This window comes from Syzygium oleosum, unplaced genomic scaffold, assembly GCF_021117445.2.
Source record: "Syzygium oleosum isolate NSW1041296 unplaced genomic scaffold, Sole_v2.1 Sole_v2.15, whole genome shotgun sequence".
NCBI classification, from domain to species: domain Eukaryota; kingdom Viridiplantae; phylum Streptophyta; class Magnoliopsida; order Myrtales; family Myrtaceae; genus Syzygium; species Syzygium oleosum.
This window is the reverse complement of record NW_026607499.1, coordinates 6,997,612-7,013,603: the sequence shown is the minus strand read 5'-3', so window position 1 is coordinate 7,013,603 and position 15,992 is coordinate 6,997,612. Positions and strand designations below refer to the sequence as shown.

The following is a 15,992-nucleotide window of genomic DNA, read 5'->3' as shown; positions in this document are numbered from 1 at the left end:
GGACAGACACTGGGAAATTTTGTGCACGAAGCCAATGAAAACCCAACAAATCTCCCATGGGAAAACCCTTCGGTGTCCATTATAAATACGACTTTCTGATTACGGATTTGGTTTCCCTTAAGATAATCGTTACCTTACCAACATTCAGTCTGCAATGTCCGATTGCAAAGCCTACGAATTTGTCGCTTAAGTTTCGAGTGAATCGCGTGTTCCTGTCGTTGAATTTAAGCCGTGATCGGGGGGAGCATATACCGCGATTACAATTTTCTTCCTTTTGGCAAATGGGCATCGTGGCTTTACTTACAACCCAATTAATCTCCCCTGATTAACAAAAGCTAAAGCCAAAAGGCCCAAAACTCATCATCGCTCATCCTTAATTCCTGGCTTTTCTCGTTCGCTTTATCACCACCCCGCACCACCTCCCTTTCCTCTCTTTCCCCTCCAGCAGCAGCAGCAGCAGCAGCGGCACCATACAATGACACGACCAAAAGGAATCAACCTCAAAGTGAGATTTCACTCAAAACCGCAATCAACTCTCCATAGTTCCTCACATACAGAACAACTTCATCGTATTAATTTACAGAAAGAGAAAGAAAGAAAGAAAAGATAATGCTAATAACCGCAGCCAAGTCCAAAGCTAAGAGCTAATCTCCATTTCAGGCAGGACAGTTCCAAGAAAAAGTTTGAATATTTTACACTTACGTTTCCTCGAAAATGGGTCAGAGGGCAAACGCAAATTTGAACACCCCCCTCCCCAGATGCAAGAAAGGCCCTAATGAATTCTAACCCAAAAAAGAAGGTGAAAAGAGAGAGAGAGAGAAGAAAAAACAAGAAGCTAAGATCTAACCGACAAATGTAACCTCGGTAGAACAAAAGAGAGGGAGAGACAAGAACAGAGGGAAAGATATTCAGCAGTGGAAACCCAGCACGGATCCGTCGCTCACCGCAATGGCCACCCTGCAATCCGCCCTCGCCTCCACATGGTGCGTGAAGAAGTGCAAAACCCTAACCCTCCCCGCCATCTTCATCCTCGACTCTATCTCCAGCGTCGGCCCCACCCTCAAGCCTCCGCCTCCTCCGCCCACGCCCACGCCCCCGAACCCGAACCCGGACCCGTCCGTCACCGTCGGAAGCGGCGGCGGCGCCGCTGCCGCCACGGCCGCCGCTTCCTCCTCGACCGCCGCGGACGGGTTCGGCGTCGCCGAGAGCGGGAAGGACTCGACGGCGAAGGTGGCGGCCATGTACTGCATGCGGCCCGCGGCGATCTTGCCGGCGGGGACGAACATGAAGCCGACACGGTTGCCGGCGTAGAGGAGCTGGATCGAGCTGTCGAAGTGGGAGAAGACGGCCTTGTTGGGGTTCTCCACGGACACGTACTGCGAGAAGGTGAAGTTGACGGTGTTGTTGGCGATCGAGAAGGACGGGAGCTGCACCCCATTGACGGAGATCTTGGGGTCCCGCGGCCGGAACACGGTGAAGAACACGATGAGGACGACGATGACGACGAACACGAGGAAGATCGTGGCCACCACGCACGACGCGAAGTTCGTGCGGCCGCCGGAGGAGTGCGGCGGCGGCGGTCGCGGTCGCGGTCGCGGTCCGCCGTGTGGCTTGGCCATTGTGCAGTGAGAGAGAGAGAGAGAGAGAGCAAGCTGGGAGTTTTCTGATATACTTGGAAAGGAACGGTTGGGAGTGAAGAGTGAGCAGAGCCGAGTGCGTTTGTCTGAAAGTGAGACTTTGTTTCTGTTGTTGTCTCTTTTGATTTTTTTCAACTTTGTTTTTTCAAATTTCTGTTGAAATTCTCTCTTTTGCTTTTTTCTTTTCTTCCTGGTGTTTTGTAAGCAATTTGTAAGAAGGAAATTCATACCACCTTTTGATATAATAAAAAAAAAACGGATTAAATGCATCGAAATTCTTAAAATTAGTCACGAAAGTGCAATCGAGTCTTAAAACTTTCATGGACTTAATTACACCTTTTAAAAGTTTTAGTATTCAATTATTCGTGACAAATTTTAGGACTTTCAAGGCATTTGTTTCTAAAAAATAAAACATATAAAAGATGCGCAAATAGCACATTATTAAATACACACTTTTGAATCTTTTCCATTCGACCGAAGAAGAGAAAAAATACATGATTTTTTATTCATATTCTCTCGAACTTCTTCTGTTCAACGTTTCCAAACATAAATTCCGAGCAGTCAGCTGACAGAAGGGAAAGAACAAACCGAAAGCTTCAGGCTCATGAAGAACTATATAAGCCATCCAAGCACAAACAGGAGCCGAGCCCACCCGAAAATGGGACTCGGGCTCGATTTTTAGACATACATACACATATGTACCTATATATATGAAAGCAAGAGACCGGACACATAAGTTACTTGACAAGCCCGTCGAGCCGGGAGTCCATGATCAGGGAGATGGTCTCGAGGAATGCGGCTTCACTCATTCCGGGGAGCAGACAGTCCTCGGCCTCACGGACCATGTCCTCAATCACGGACACCTTGTTCACCATCTCCCTGCACATGATGCTCCCAATGGCAAATGGGGTGAGGCCTCTTTCGACCCCTTTCTTCAGGAGCATTGTGGACACGCGGAGCGTGCGAGCGCACTCAGGTGAGATGTCCCAGCCATAGAACTTGAGGAGCGCTATGTCTTTCTCGGCATCGAGAGACTTTATGTAGTCGACCGTGTCAGGAGAGTAGGGTTGATGAGCTTGGGGCCAGTAAAGCCAGTCGAAAGTGATATCCTCAAACTGCAGAACAAGGGAACGGATGCATGTTAGGCATAGCGGAACTTGAGTTTGGCAGCAGACAAAATGAGAAGAATTCACAAGGGCTCATTCAGCAAACTTGTCAAATTGTGCCAAAACTATGACTTCACACAAAATCTAAACACCTATATGCTCCTCAAATAAATACACAAGTATGTGGAAGTTGTCTTTCACATACTCAAGGCAGCTTAGTCAATGCTACGTTTAACAGAGGAGAACAGTATAAATAAAAAGCTCGCAGCCTAGAACATTGTTTACAGGAAAAACGACCGTCATAATCTGATTCAGTCAGTCTTAGTCTTGGAGGAAAAAAATGTGAAGCACTCTGAACTATATCTTTGAAATGGTTTTCTCAAATTAGCTATGCCAGTTCTCGGGTTAAACCATTGACATGGAACCTACATACGATTGATCCTCCCAAATAGTAATCAAGCAAAGAAAATCTAATCTAGATATTCCACAAATAAGCCCTGTCCTCGAAATACCATTGGGACAATAACCACTCACATCCCATCAACACGGAACCTTCATATAAGTGGTTCTTCGTTTATCTGGTGAAAAGGAAAATGCACAGAAATCACAGGGAAACAACTCCGTTCCACATGCATCCACATAAGCTAGGGAAACTACAACTTCCTTCTTTTCTCCTCAAATTGAAATTACCGAAGTGTAAGAATCCACAGAGACCCCTTAAAAATATCCAAGAACACCATCTTATAATACAATTAACGACTCCATGGACTAAATTTGAAACAACCACGCCATAAGTTACCAATGAATAACTATATAATGAAACAGTCAGGCATATAGAAGCAGATGGAAGTTACTCACACTCTCAGGCAGGCAGTATCCATGATCAATTGGTATGAGAACAGTCCGACCCTCTTCATCCTTGCTAATCAAGATATTCCCAGAATGCCTATCAGCATTTGCCGTTCTAATATCCAGCACACTAATTTTGTGGACCTCCTCCACAGGGAAAGCCCTAGGACCCATGTCTTCACAACTTCCATAGTTATCCATAAACATTTGCAAAGACCCAGTCTTAATGTTCTTTGTCGTGCCATCATAACCATCAGGATGGTTGAACCCTTCATGCAAACACTGAACCATCACAGTTGGAGGCACACCAGCAAATCCCATTACTTCACCAGTTAAAATGTGAGGCCCACTTCTTGGATGATCTAGTATGTAGGCTGCAACTTCCCTCAGTGCTCCCTCACCGACCCTTGTCCCTCTTTTCAGACCTTCGCCATCAGATGAAACGGGCAATCCCTGAGGGTTGTTGGCAGCATTTGGCTCTTCATCAATGGGCTTGAAAACGGAAACAAGCTTGGCTCCAAGCGAGTCCTGCATAAAGTAAGTTCCTCCTGCGCCCTCACTTGACCTAATAGGTGATTTGCCACTCTCCAAGCCATCAAAAGTTGCCTTGATCATATTCCCTATGACCGAGGGCAATGTGACCCTAGGATTGCCGGTGATTGGTTCAAGTGAGAAATTTCGACCCAGTTGCGGTGGCTCCCCAGCTACAACCGCAAGCCCCCCTGAAGATTTGTCTCCATATGTTGTAGTAACATTTGGTTTGGCTGCCTCGACAGAGAGTTCGAAATCTTTCTCAACGGGCTTAGCTCTAACCTTTGCTGATTTCTGGACCAGCAAGTGGATCACAGCATCCCTATTATTACCGATGTCACTGATAAGTTTCTGGTCCTCAAGCTTCTCGCCATTGCAGAAGAGTTCTTGGCTCTCGAGATCAACAAAGCCTTTCCCTTTCTTGGCTATTCGTTGCTTGAGATAAGCCACATTCCGATGACGATCCGCGTGGAACTCAAACTCCTTCCCACTAACGGTCCTAACACTGATGACTAAAAGATCGGAAAGCCTGAGAACCAAATGCAGAACATTCCCACCCGTGACCCCATAGTCCTTAACGAGAGAATCGTGCCGCGCTAGTTCCCTGCCTCCGAACACGAGCTTCTGCTTCTTCACCACGAACCCTTTGCACGTCTGGATCCTGAGCTTCACCGAAGCAATCGAGTCCCATTCCAAGACGCGCATAGGGATCGCGGAACCCCCGACGGTGAGGTATATCAGGATCGACTCGCACGACCCGGAATCAGACGCCCTGTTATGGCAATACCCGGGGAACCTCACCGACCCGTCCCGAACCGGGCTCAAGGCGACATCGGCAGCAGACATCTTTTTATATGAAAATTCTCGCCGGCGCCGGCGCCGCCCCCCAAAGAAAACCCGCGAAAATCCCTTTCCTTCTTCGTCACCTAAACGCCTGTACACATTTACGTAACAATACTACACAAGCCCATTTCACCCTTTTACCTCCATGAGGCCCTTCAATCAAATTGATTGAAAGACCAGTACCCAGAAGAACTCTATACACGAAAATGAAAAAAAAAAGAAGAACAAAAAAAAAAGAGCCCGAAAAGATCCAAGACCAAACCCCTCCCTCACCCTCCCCCTCCCTCCAAAATGCACCTCCAATCCCCAGAAAACCCAGAAACCAAAACCCCTCCTCCTCCTCCCCGCCCCCCTCAATTCACCAACGGTGAACCGAACGGCTCAGGACCCAGAGAAGCGAAACGGACGGCGAGGACCGGCGCGAGATCAAGGCCTTTTTGCTCTCTTTTTTCCGTCCACAGAGAGAGAGAGAGAGAGAGAGCGGATTCTAACCTCGAGGGGAAAGAACCGAAGCCGAAACGAGGAGATGGGCGAGGGGTTAAATCGAGAAGCGACGAATTGGCGATGACTCGGGGGGTGGACAACAACAGCTCCTTCCAAGATTAGGGGGCCGTCGATGCCAACGGCGCGATCATTTCGCCGATATTCTCTGTTCCGATAAGGATGTCGCCGATGCGGATGAGCGTGCGAGCGAGCAAGAGAGAGCGGGAATGTAGCCGTTGGCTCTCGCGCAGATACGATCAAGCCTTTTGACCCGACGGCCATGACGGAACGTGTTTCGATTTTAAACAACAAAAAGCTTTCTCGATTTTTCTCTTCTTCTTTTTTTCTTTGGTTTATTTTTTTTTAATCCCAATTTTTTTCTTTTTTCTTTCTTTCTTTGGTTGGGGGGTGAAGAAAACGACGAGGGTTTCGATTTTCTCTTATATTTTCTTTTTTTAAACCGTTTGCTAACGGACGTTTCATTGGAGGAGCCGCTGCGAACCGCAGCTTCACGGAAGGAGGAGGAGGACAGGGAAGAGCGTCCGTCAGGCGGAAGTTACCGAAATGCCCCCCCCCCTTGGAAGTAGTTTTTCTTTTTTTTTGGGGAATTATGGCGATTTCTTTTAATCCTCTCTTCTCTTTTTCTTTTCCTTTTTTTTTTCCACTCTTTTCTTGATTCGGGGTAACGCTATTTTTAAATTAACACGCAATGCCCACGGAATTAGCTATTATTACGGGCCATTTGCAATTATCTTCGGAAAAATAATAATAAATTGAAAAGACATTTTCTTTTCGGAATATTATCCGTCTTCTCACGTTATATATATTGCAATCGATTATAATAAATGTACCATTAGAAATTTTCAAACAAGATCATGAAAAAAAAACAAATTGATTCCGTGAAAGTTTAGGTTCATTGGACCTTGTTTTAAGTGCCTTAGCTACAGAAAAGGGTCCAACTTCCACATTACACATCTTCAAAAGGTGATCCCGCTTTTGTCGCTTAATCATGCTGCTCCCTGTTTATATATTACCTGTCCTTTCCGTCTCGTAAGAATCACCTCGTCCTTTTGAACAACTCTTCAAATGGCTTTCTTGGGGGCAACAGCTAGAAGCCACTTCCTCCGGCATCCCGAGGTACGAATAATAAGAATTAATATTACGAAAAACTCTAAATTAATATATTTACGATAAATTTATTCAAAATTAATTTTTTTATATTATAAAAAATCTCAAACTGGTACATCCGTGACAAATTTACCCTCCATTAGTTTCCGTTAAATTGGATTTAATACCACGAAAAATCACAAACCGGTACACCTGTGATAAACGATGGGTAAAACCCCAAACCCGGTATACCTGTCGACTGTCACGTGTCATCAAACTCAGATGGAAACTAAATTTGTTACGGATGTATCCGTTTAGGGTTTTTTGTGATTACAAAATTAGTTTTTGGTATATTTATCACAGGTGTATCAATTTGAGGTTTTTTGTGGTATTAACCTTAGTAATGATAATAATCACCGAGTGTTTATTGTTTAGAACTCGCTAATTAACTATCATGCTTCGAGGATGACCAAAAAAAAATTTCGTTACCCATCTTCAGTAGGTAAAGCTCGAGTTAGAGATGCAAACCGAAACTCAAATGGATGTTCTCAATAGAAAAAGCTTCTTGGTGCTACGGGGTTTTTGAAATTGTATCGTGTGCCTAATTTATAAATAAATATGTTCCTTGGCTATTGAATGGAACTCGTTAATTAGAATGGAAAATATAAGTGCTCCGTAAATTTTTTATGAATGTTGCGGATGTAAACTTGGACGAGTGTGCCCATCGCGTACCGGCCTTCATTGCCCGTTGGATGTACCGACAATTACTTTTTATTTACAAGTCCCATTAACCGCTTTTTTAGTCTTTGTAGATTGCTTCAAGTTAGAGCAATTTGCACGCAGTCGATATAATTTGAACTTATGTAATTTTCAATAGGCCAACCCTAGAAGTTGAGTACTATTATTTGGATTAATACATTCTCTGATTCCATATATTAATGTTCAAAATTTTAGGAATTTGTTTGCTTAAAGATAAAAACTTCAACTGGGATTTGAGGCTTCCATTTCTTTTTTTTTCTTTCAAGGACGAGAAGGTATATAAATGTCGAGAGTCCCAAACTTTGTTAGAAAAATATAATGGACTTTTTCTTCTTTGTTAGGACAGAATGTACTTGAATCTTGAATATTGCAATTGTTGCAATTAAGTCTTGAATCTTTCTAAATCGGTACAATCAAATCACTTCAATAAATATTGTTTCACATTATCGATACAAAAAAAAAAGTCACAAAAAAGAAGTAATAATTCATTCGAATGAAATGGGTAGTGCACTATTCTAAGACGCTACGAATGGCGCAAAGTATCTTGAGATTGCTTTAAAATTATTCCAAAAAATTTTATTAAAAAGTGAATTAGATGAGTTGAGTATATTATATAGATAGGAGCCAGGTGCTTTAGGATCACTACTCGCATTCATGTCGGATCTTGTTAGCAACCGGTCCTCACGAACCTAATAACAAGTATATCCACATTAAATGGCACAATTACAATTTTAAAATCACATTTAATGTGTCCTGACCAAGTTGCTTTAAGACTCTCTTTGATATTTCTATTTTGATTTGATTATTGAACCATTCTTTTGGTGCTTATGGAGCATCGGCTAAGTCACCAAGTGAAGTGCGCGGAATTTATAGAATTGTCTTCTGTAAAGAGCTTACAAATTAACCCCTTTCCTTTTTTTTTTTTTTGATGTACCAAGATTACAAAGATAGGATTATATTTGAGACGAAGAATTATTTCATGGGCATTATACTTTGCGTCATTAAACTATTGTGCAAGAATCGCCGATATATTAATTGATAATAACCATCTCCTCTACTTTCTTCGTGACTTTGGACATTGGTTCGACAGATTTAGGGATGGTATGTATACCAATCTCGCGAGATTTTATTTTTTTCTCTTAATAATCCAGAGCTCGAGTATAGAGACTCGATTATCCGAAAGTCCATAAGATCGATTTAGCAATTAAGACATGGACTTATGCAGGGTTATTAGATGCACGACACGGGCTCAGCTCTCCTCATCACTGATTGAAAACGATTTTGTGTTCGGATCGTTCACAATAATTTCGACCCCATCATACTTTGTCCATAATTCACTTACCCCATCGCGCTTTTTCGTCCTTTTTTTATTTTTCTCTTTTCTACGGTCGGAAAAGCTTGTTCGTCTTTTAAAGAATAAAAAAGGGATGGCATGATCATCAAACTTTCCAGGGTGGGATTAATTAGGCCGATTGCTAAATGATATGCCATCGATGCAGGCTGATGTTTGCTCAAGCCTCCTCCAAGAAGGTTCCTCGAAAGAATCGATGGGGTGCAAATAGCGATTGCGATGGACAAAATGGGTTTTCGCAATAATGAACGAATCGACTTTGGTGGGCCAAAAAAGGGAGGAAAAGATAAGTTTAGGGATGCATGAAACATTGAGACTTGCATCGCAAGTTCTTGCTCCCCAGTCGTCCAATGAAAAAGGAGCTAGATATATGTGCAAAAGGCCCCTTTCGGCATGATTGCTTTTGGGGAAGTTGAATTAACTTAGATGGTCTAACTTCGAATTCAATTTTAAAGAGGGAAGAAAAGGGGCAAAGATCTGCAATGGCAGAAGCAGCAACAAGTGGGGACACGCTTTTCAATGGAAATTTGAGCACTATCATGGCCCTTCATGTGGCATATGGGGTCCTCTTCTCCATGATTGTCTTCTTTCATGGGTCCTTGCGTGATGATCTGTTTTTCTACCGTCAAGTGGCGACATCATGGAACTCTGGGACAATGAAGAGCAAGATTAATTTCCTAGAACTAGGGGAAGAGATTTCCGAATGGGTCGTATGCACGCTGAAGTGGACATTGTTGAGTATGTCTCGAGTTTTGGCCAATTGTTGAAAGGAAGATCGAAGCCCCGTTCTTTGATCAACCACTGGTAGGACCTTACCATAGAACCGTAATCCCGATTAGCTAAAACTTTTGTGTTTTTGTTGTTGCTTTACCTATTTTCTAAGATTACACATCAGAGCAGAGTGTTTCCAGATTCTTTCGATGAGTTTTTTCAGAGGAAAATAATGTTAGAAATTGTGTGAAATATTGGGTGAGTCCAACTTCAGGTTCAGAGAGACATATAGATTCAGCCTCGTACTTTCCTTGTTCATTGTGAATTTATTATTGTTGCCAATCTCCTAGTGGTCGGAGATTTCAAAACTTGGTTGAACCACGGAGTCCCGGTATTTGTTTCTTTGTTTCTCATCTAATTCTCTATCAATGTAGCGTCCCATTGCTCCAGACATTGCGCAGCAAAAATAGATATATATATATATATATATATATATATATATATATATATAATGTTTTTGTTTTTTGGTATGCTGTGGAAACTCATAAGCCAATCACTCAACCACTATAAAGTTCCATAAGTGGCATTTCGAGGATAAAACTTATGAGTAAATGGATGAATCGCTACTTTAATTACCACGGTTTCGGTAGCTTGACAATCCCAACTTTATTGTACCAAACCTCAATTTCGAAATTAAAGCTCGATGAGGAGATTAATGTATTCCTAAATTTTACCTCCTTACCAAATATATATTTATTTACTTGAATTTGCAAAGTCGACCCGATTTTAGCTCAATGAGAAATGAGGATATCTTGCTTGCTTTTGCAATAATAAAGGAGAATCTCGCTTCGGGCCACGAAGAGTTTCCTTTCACTGCTTCATACGGGTTTAAACATGCGGTCTCCCAATTCTCAAACTCTCTTCAAAATTGTCAAAATCTTCGCTATTGGCCTAATCGGCCGGTTATTCAATGGCGAAATTGAAAATATCATTCGCCGTTTTCTTGGCACACAATGGTCAAAAAAAAGAAAAAAGAAAAGGGCACCGCCAAACGAAAGTTCCGATGACGCTCCTCCTAAAGGCCGTTGGGGAAGTCGAGCGATGTGGTCGGCAAAGTTGCAGACGTGTCGGAGGGTGACTGGGTAAAAGACGAGAGCTGTTCCTCGTTCGGGCGTTTTCCTTTTGTTTTCATTCAGATTTTTTCTGTCCGGCTTCGATGTCTCGCTTCGCCCTGTTCAAACCAAATAAAAAATTAAAACAATAAATTATGAAATAAAAAATAATAAATTATCAAATTATGAAATAATGAATTATTCATATAAAATGTAATCAAAATATACATTATAATCAAATTTGGGGAAAAAAAGAGTTTCTCCACTTATCTATATTTTTTTTTTTTTTGGGCATTCCAATTGCCCAAAATTGTTAAACCGAACCAGGCTCGTAGGCCACCGCCGGGCAGTTGAACCGCGGGCCCGATCAACGGCCGGTCCCGGTTTGACACTGGCCGGTTCCCGGACCAAACCGGCTGTGGTCATGTCTAGATGAAGCCCCAACGTCAAACGGAGTTACTAAAATTTCACAGTGTTCTTGATCGTTGAAGCCCATGCCCGTGTCAACGCATTTTAGCAAATATGAAAGTGGCCCATTGCAGGAGAGATTGCAATCAAGTAGCGGATCGGATCGTCAAAGCCCGCCGAGCTAGGCTTTTGCTTGATTACTCGGGTCTCTCATCCCCTTACTTATCTTCTAGAGTCGCTTTGCCTATGGCGGAGGAAGAAGGAAAAAAAAAAAAGAAAAAAAAAACGAAAAAAGGAAAAAAGAAAAAAATAAAAAGTAAAAAAATATTGTTCTTAATGAGTTAGGTGAGTAATGCGTATCGGGTGCATGCAACGCTACCTATCCGGAGCGCGCGCGCATTAGGTTTGGTCATGAATTTGGCGATTCACGGATGAGCTTAGGCCACATTAGCCGTAAGGGCACCGTCGGACGGGCTTAGATAAGGATTTTAGTTATAAAAAAAAAGAGTCCGGCCCAGTTGGGCTTGTGGTGGCACGGTGCATGAAATTTAGGCTGCAAAACGAATTTTCCCTCGTTCGGCGTTTTCCTTTTTGTTTTCATTCAGATTCTTTTCTGGTCCGGTTCGATTGTCTCTGTTTCTGCCGTCCTGAAGTGGGAAAGATGAAGCCCCAACGTCAAACGGAGTTACTAAAATTTCACAGTGTTCTTGATCGTTGAAGCCCATGCCCGTGTCAACGCATTTTAGCAAATATGAAAGTGGCCCATTGCAGGAGAGATTGCAATCAAGTAGCGGATCGGATCGTCAAAGCCCGCCGAGCTAGGCTTTTGCTTGATTACTCGGGTCTCTCATCCCCTTACTTATCTTCTAGAGTCGCTTTGTTCCGAAGCCCGTACTTTGTCTGCTCGGACTTTTACTTGAACGAGAATATCGCTAGCGTTTTTCCGACCCAAAAAAAAAAAGAAATTAAATTAAATTTCTTAGTGTTCTTAATGAGTTAGGTGAGTTGTGTGTATCGGGTGCATGCAACGCTACCTATCCGGAGTGCACGCGCATTAGGTTTGGTCATGAATTTGGCGATTCACGGATGAGCTTAGGCCACATTAGCCGTGAGGGCACCGTCGGACGGGCTTAGATAAGGATTTTAGTTACAAAAAAAAATAGTCCGTGCCCAGTTTTGGCCTTGTGGTGGCAACGGTGCATGAAATCTTAAAGGCTTTCGATATAATTGCTTTTTGGCCCGAAAGCAAATGCTAAATCGCTTCATTGATCACCTCTTCTTTCGCAAAACACTTCATTTTGCGACATCAAATTTAAGATTTTTTTTTTTTTTTTGGTCTTATCGGCAAAGTTTGCGGTTGTATATTTTAATTAAAAGTCATTTTGATTTCAAGCTGAAAACATGATATGGAAAATGCGAATTTAAAAGCCAAATGAACTCCAAGCACTGATTTTATTAAAAGCATATTGTGCAATCATGAGGATCAAGTGAGAGAGGTTCGGATAACCCGTGAAGGACGTGCCCACAACATCACTGTGAGTGCAACGTAGTAATTCAAATATAGGATTTTTCCACAGCAGAACCAAACGCTCAAGCACTCAACCACAACTGGGGAACTCTATTTGAATGGCATTCCAAGCATTACTAATTGAAAATTCACTTTTGCTGCACAGAAGTCTTGCGTGGGTTGCGACTTTCTTTCTTCTGCAACCTGAACTTGTAGATCTTAACAAGAAAAAGAATTCCGCAGAGAATCCAAGAGAAGAAGATCCAACAGCCGAGAAAATTAGGAGGACAACGTGTCCGTTCATCTGTGCGGTCGTCGGTTCGACTTCGAGGTGACGGTATCCGGGAGGCGGGGAGCGGTACCTCCGCCGCCCCTCGCGATATCTTTGAAAAACTGAAGAAAGAGAGCTCTCGAGGCTGATTTGGCATTAGTTTGTTTGGTTCGAACTCTACTGATGTGTGACCATCAATAATGAAGTTATGCAAAGATTGCACGAGACTGAAAGAAGTTGAGCAAATGTCGTTTTGTTTCGGCCACTCTTCCCTTCAACTACTTTAACCGCCACATCTTCCCGCCAATGTGACCTGCCTCCCTCCTCTCTCCCCTCTCTCTTTCTCTCTGTATCTCTGCGTAGAACGCGACGAACAATGTCGATGGATCTCCAACTCTCTCTCCTCTTCTCTCTCGTCCTCGTCTCCGCTGCTTGCTCGCCGTGCACGTCCTTTCCCTCGCCGCAGTCGAGCCCTGCTTCATCGCCTTCCCCTTCGACTTCTCGTCAAGGACCACTGAACGACTCTGGCGTCCATATCTCATCTCCACGGCCGACTTCTCCGAGTCCAAGCCCCCGTCCTCTCGCCCCTGCCCTGTTTGTGCTCGGCGACTCCTCCGTCGACTGTGGCACCAACAGTTTCCTCGGGACGCTCGCGAGGGCGGACCGCCTTCCTTACGGCAGAGACTTCGACACCCACAAGCCCACCGGCAGGTTCTGCAATGGACGGATCCCGGTCGACTATCTCGGTAACTTCACCTCACTTTCTTGGTTTTCTTTGATTTCTTGATGACCCTTTTTCTTGGACCCGAGGAAATTTCATCAAGCACTCAAAAGACATGGAGAGTCCCACTTTTTAAATCATTCTGTGAAGATCTCATTTTCCCCACCATTTTCAATGATCATATATCCCATCGAAATATCCGTGGAGGTTTATTTCTCATTACTCGTCGGGTCCTCGTTCTTTTTATTATCAGCTCTATATCTCGGTCTTCCGTTTGTTCCGAGTTATCTTGGACAGCGAGGACGGGTGGAAGATATGATTCATGGAGTGAACTACGCATCCGCCGGTGCCGGATTAATCTTCTCGAGCGGATCGGCGATGGTACAACTTTCATAACATCTCTCATAAAACGAAAATGGATGATATGAATTTTTGCTGATGAACCACTCATCACTAGCATAGTGACTTTGACTAACAATCCTATGAAGGGTCAACATGTCTCCTTCACTCAGCAAGTCCAGCAATTCGCAGACACACGCCAGCAGTTCATTTTGAAAATGGGAGAGGACGCTGCGGCTGATCTCATCTCGAGCTCGGTGATCTATATCTCGATCGGAATCAACGACTACATACATTACTACTTGCCTAATGTGTCCGGCGTGCAGAGCCTGTACTTACCGTGGGGTTTCAACCATTTTCTGGCATCATCCCTGAGGCAGGAAATTAAGGTTGCTATAGTGTCCCTATTCATTCAGATGCATAACCTTTGAATTTTGCTGACATTTACTTATGAGGGGAGAATTACGGTGTGTTTAAGTACTTTGGTTCAATTTTACAGGCAACCCAATTTTGTCAACAAAAGAAATGTGCTTTATTATAAGTACTATTGCTAGGTGATGAGGAGCGGGGTGTTTTGTTAAATTTGCAGGGTGTTTTAGTGTTGATTATTTTGTTGATGGATTGCCAATATGTATATGATCCTCGATGCAGAACTTGCACAACATGTATGCTAGGAAGGTTGTGGTGATGGGATTGCCGCCTATCGGTTGCGCTCCTCACTATCTGTGGCAGTACAAGAGCAAAAATGGGGAGTGTGTGGACGAGATCAACGACACAATCATGGAGTTCAATTTCGCCATGAGATTCATGGTCAAGGGGCTAGGTCAGGAACTCCCGGGCGCAAGCATCACCTTCTGCGACGTGTTTGAAGGTTCCATGGACATACTGAAGAATCACGAGCATTATGGTGGGGTTATTGTCCAGTAGCCATCTTCTCTACTTGAATGAACTATCCTGCAGTTTGAAATTCGAATTGAAGTTTTGAAACTCTGGTTCAGGTTTCAATTTTACTACCGATGCATGCTGCGGGCTAGGCAAGTACAGAGGCTGGATCATGTGTTTGTCGTCCGAAATGGCATGCGAAGATGCTTCTAGGCATATTTGGTGGGATCAGTTCCATCCAACGGCGGCGGCGAACGCAATTTTAGCGGACAATGTGTGGAACGGGCTGCACTCGAGGATGTGCTATCCGATGAACATGGAAGAGATGGTGGTTCATAGGGCCAAATGATTAGTATAGAGGTTCTACAGGCCAGACCAGCCGAATTCATCCGCAAACTTGCCTATTTTTTCTTGCACTGTTCATTTGCTATAAAAGTGATGTCTGTAGCGAATAATGAGTGAAGTATCTCATGATCAATATCGAAGTACCTGATGTTAACTTCTACATATCAATAGATTGTCCACTGAAGATCCAACAAAACTCAAAGATAGCTTCCAATATTGCTCATTCAACTCTTCTTAGGAAAGGCGTGTCATTTTTTATATCTGATCCTACCTCGAAACTAGGGAATGCAGTAGTAATGTCCCTGCGGAAGCAAATTGAAAATTTCTATGTAGAAGACACTAGGATTACGAAAGCAATGCAGATAAAATGCCATGAGCAACTAACAAGTACTCCCGTTACTCTCTTACAGATGTATGTCTAATGCCAGAGTGCAGTCTTGATTAGTATAGATGTATGCTTTGTCGAGCCTAGATAAATGAAAGAGGTCTGAAGTGATGCAAAGGGTTAAATGACCCTGGTGATCGTGAGAAGGAAAAGAGTCATTATTCAAAGTAAAAATGTGATGTTTGATGGAGGTGTGCAATATCTTGCTACTATCTGGGTAGAGTTCGAGATCGATTTTTCCGTCTCTCTTCCTATCTACTTCTTGGAATGTCTGAGCTTGAAGTAAAACCATCGCTTCACCGTTATATGACAGATAAATTCGCAATTATCTCTAGCATATTGCACATACCTTATAGATGATGGCGTCAACAGTGTCCCATGGGAGGATCAGGTCCGACTCCTTCAGAAGAGCCAAATTCAAACTCCTCCACCTTGCACGGCGAGATTTCGAAAGGTAGCGTCAGTCGTAGATATGATCAAATAGCGAAACCTTGCATGAGTTCAGCACTATAGATCTTGTCACTTGTATTAGCTACTTGATCAGACTGAGTTATCTTTTCATCATGAGACTTTTCTATGAATGGTATTTGAGGAGCTAGTCATTTATGACAGCCTCAAGAAGTTTCATTTTGCAGATGTCGTCTG

General features: G+C 43.3%; 3 protein-coding genes across 3 annotated transcripts; 1 reads left to right on the top strand and 2 right to left on the bottom strand.

Moving 5' to 3' along the window:
* Nucleotides 1-628: 628 nt before the first annotated feature.
* Nucleotides 629-1,736, bottom strand: LOC115675372 (uncharacterized). The gene has a single exon (XM_030597992.2). The coding sequence runs from the start codon at nt 1,617-1,619 to the stop codon at nt 909-911; it is 711 nt and encodes a 236-aa protein (XP_030453852.1). The 5' UTR covers nt 1,620-1,736; the 3' UTR covers nt 629-908.
* Nucleotides 1,737-2,075: 339 nt separating this feature from the next.
* Nucleotides 2,076-5,201, bottom strand: LOC115675550 (phosphatidylinositol 4-kinase gamma 4). The gene is made up of 2 exons (XM_030598273.2): nt 3,602-5,201; nt 2,076-2,752 (listed from the first exon to the last, which is right to left on the bottom strand). Exons 1-2 carry the CDS (start codon nt 4,967-4,969, stop codon nt 2,375-2,377), a joined length of 1,746 nt encoding a protein of 581 aa, XP_030454133.2. The 5' UTR covers nt 4,970-5,201; the 3' UTR covers nt 2,076-2,374.
* A 7,375-nt stretch (nt 5,202-12,576) lies between these two features.
* Nucleotides 12,577-15,158, top strand: LOC115675588 (GDSL esterase/lipase 7). The gene is made up of 5 exons (XM_030598309.2): nt 12,577-13,421; nt 13,650-13,777; nt 13,885-14,124; nt 14,387-14,642; nt 14,734-15,158. The coding sequence occupies exons 1-5, from the start codon at nt 13,052-13,054 to the stop codon at nt 14,964-14,966; spliced, it is 1,227 nt and encodes a 408-aa protein (XP_030454169.2). The 5' UTR covers nt 12,577-13,051; the 3' UTR covers nt 14,967-15,158.
* Nucleotides 15,159-15,992: the final 834 nt, after the last annotated feature.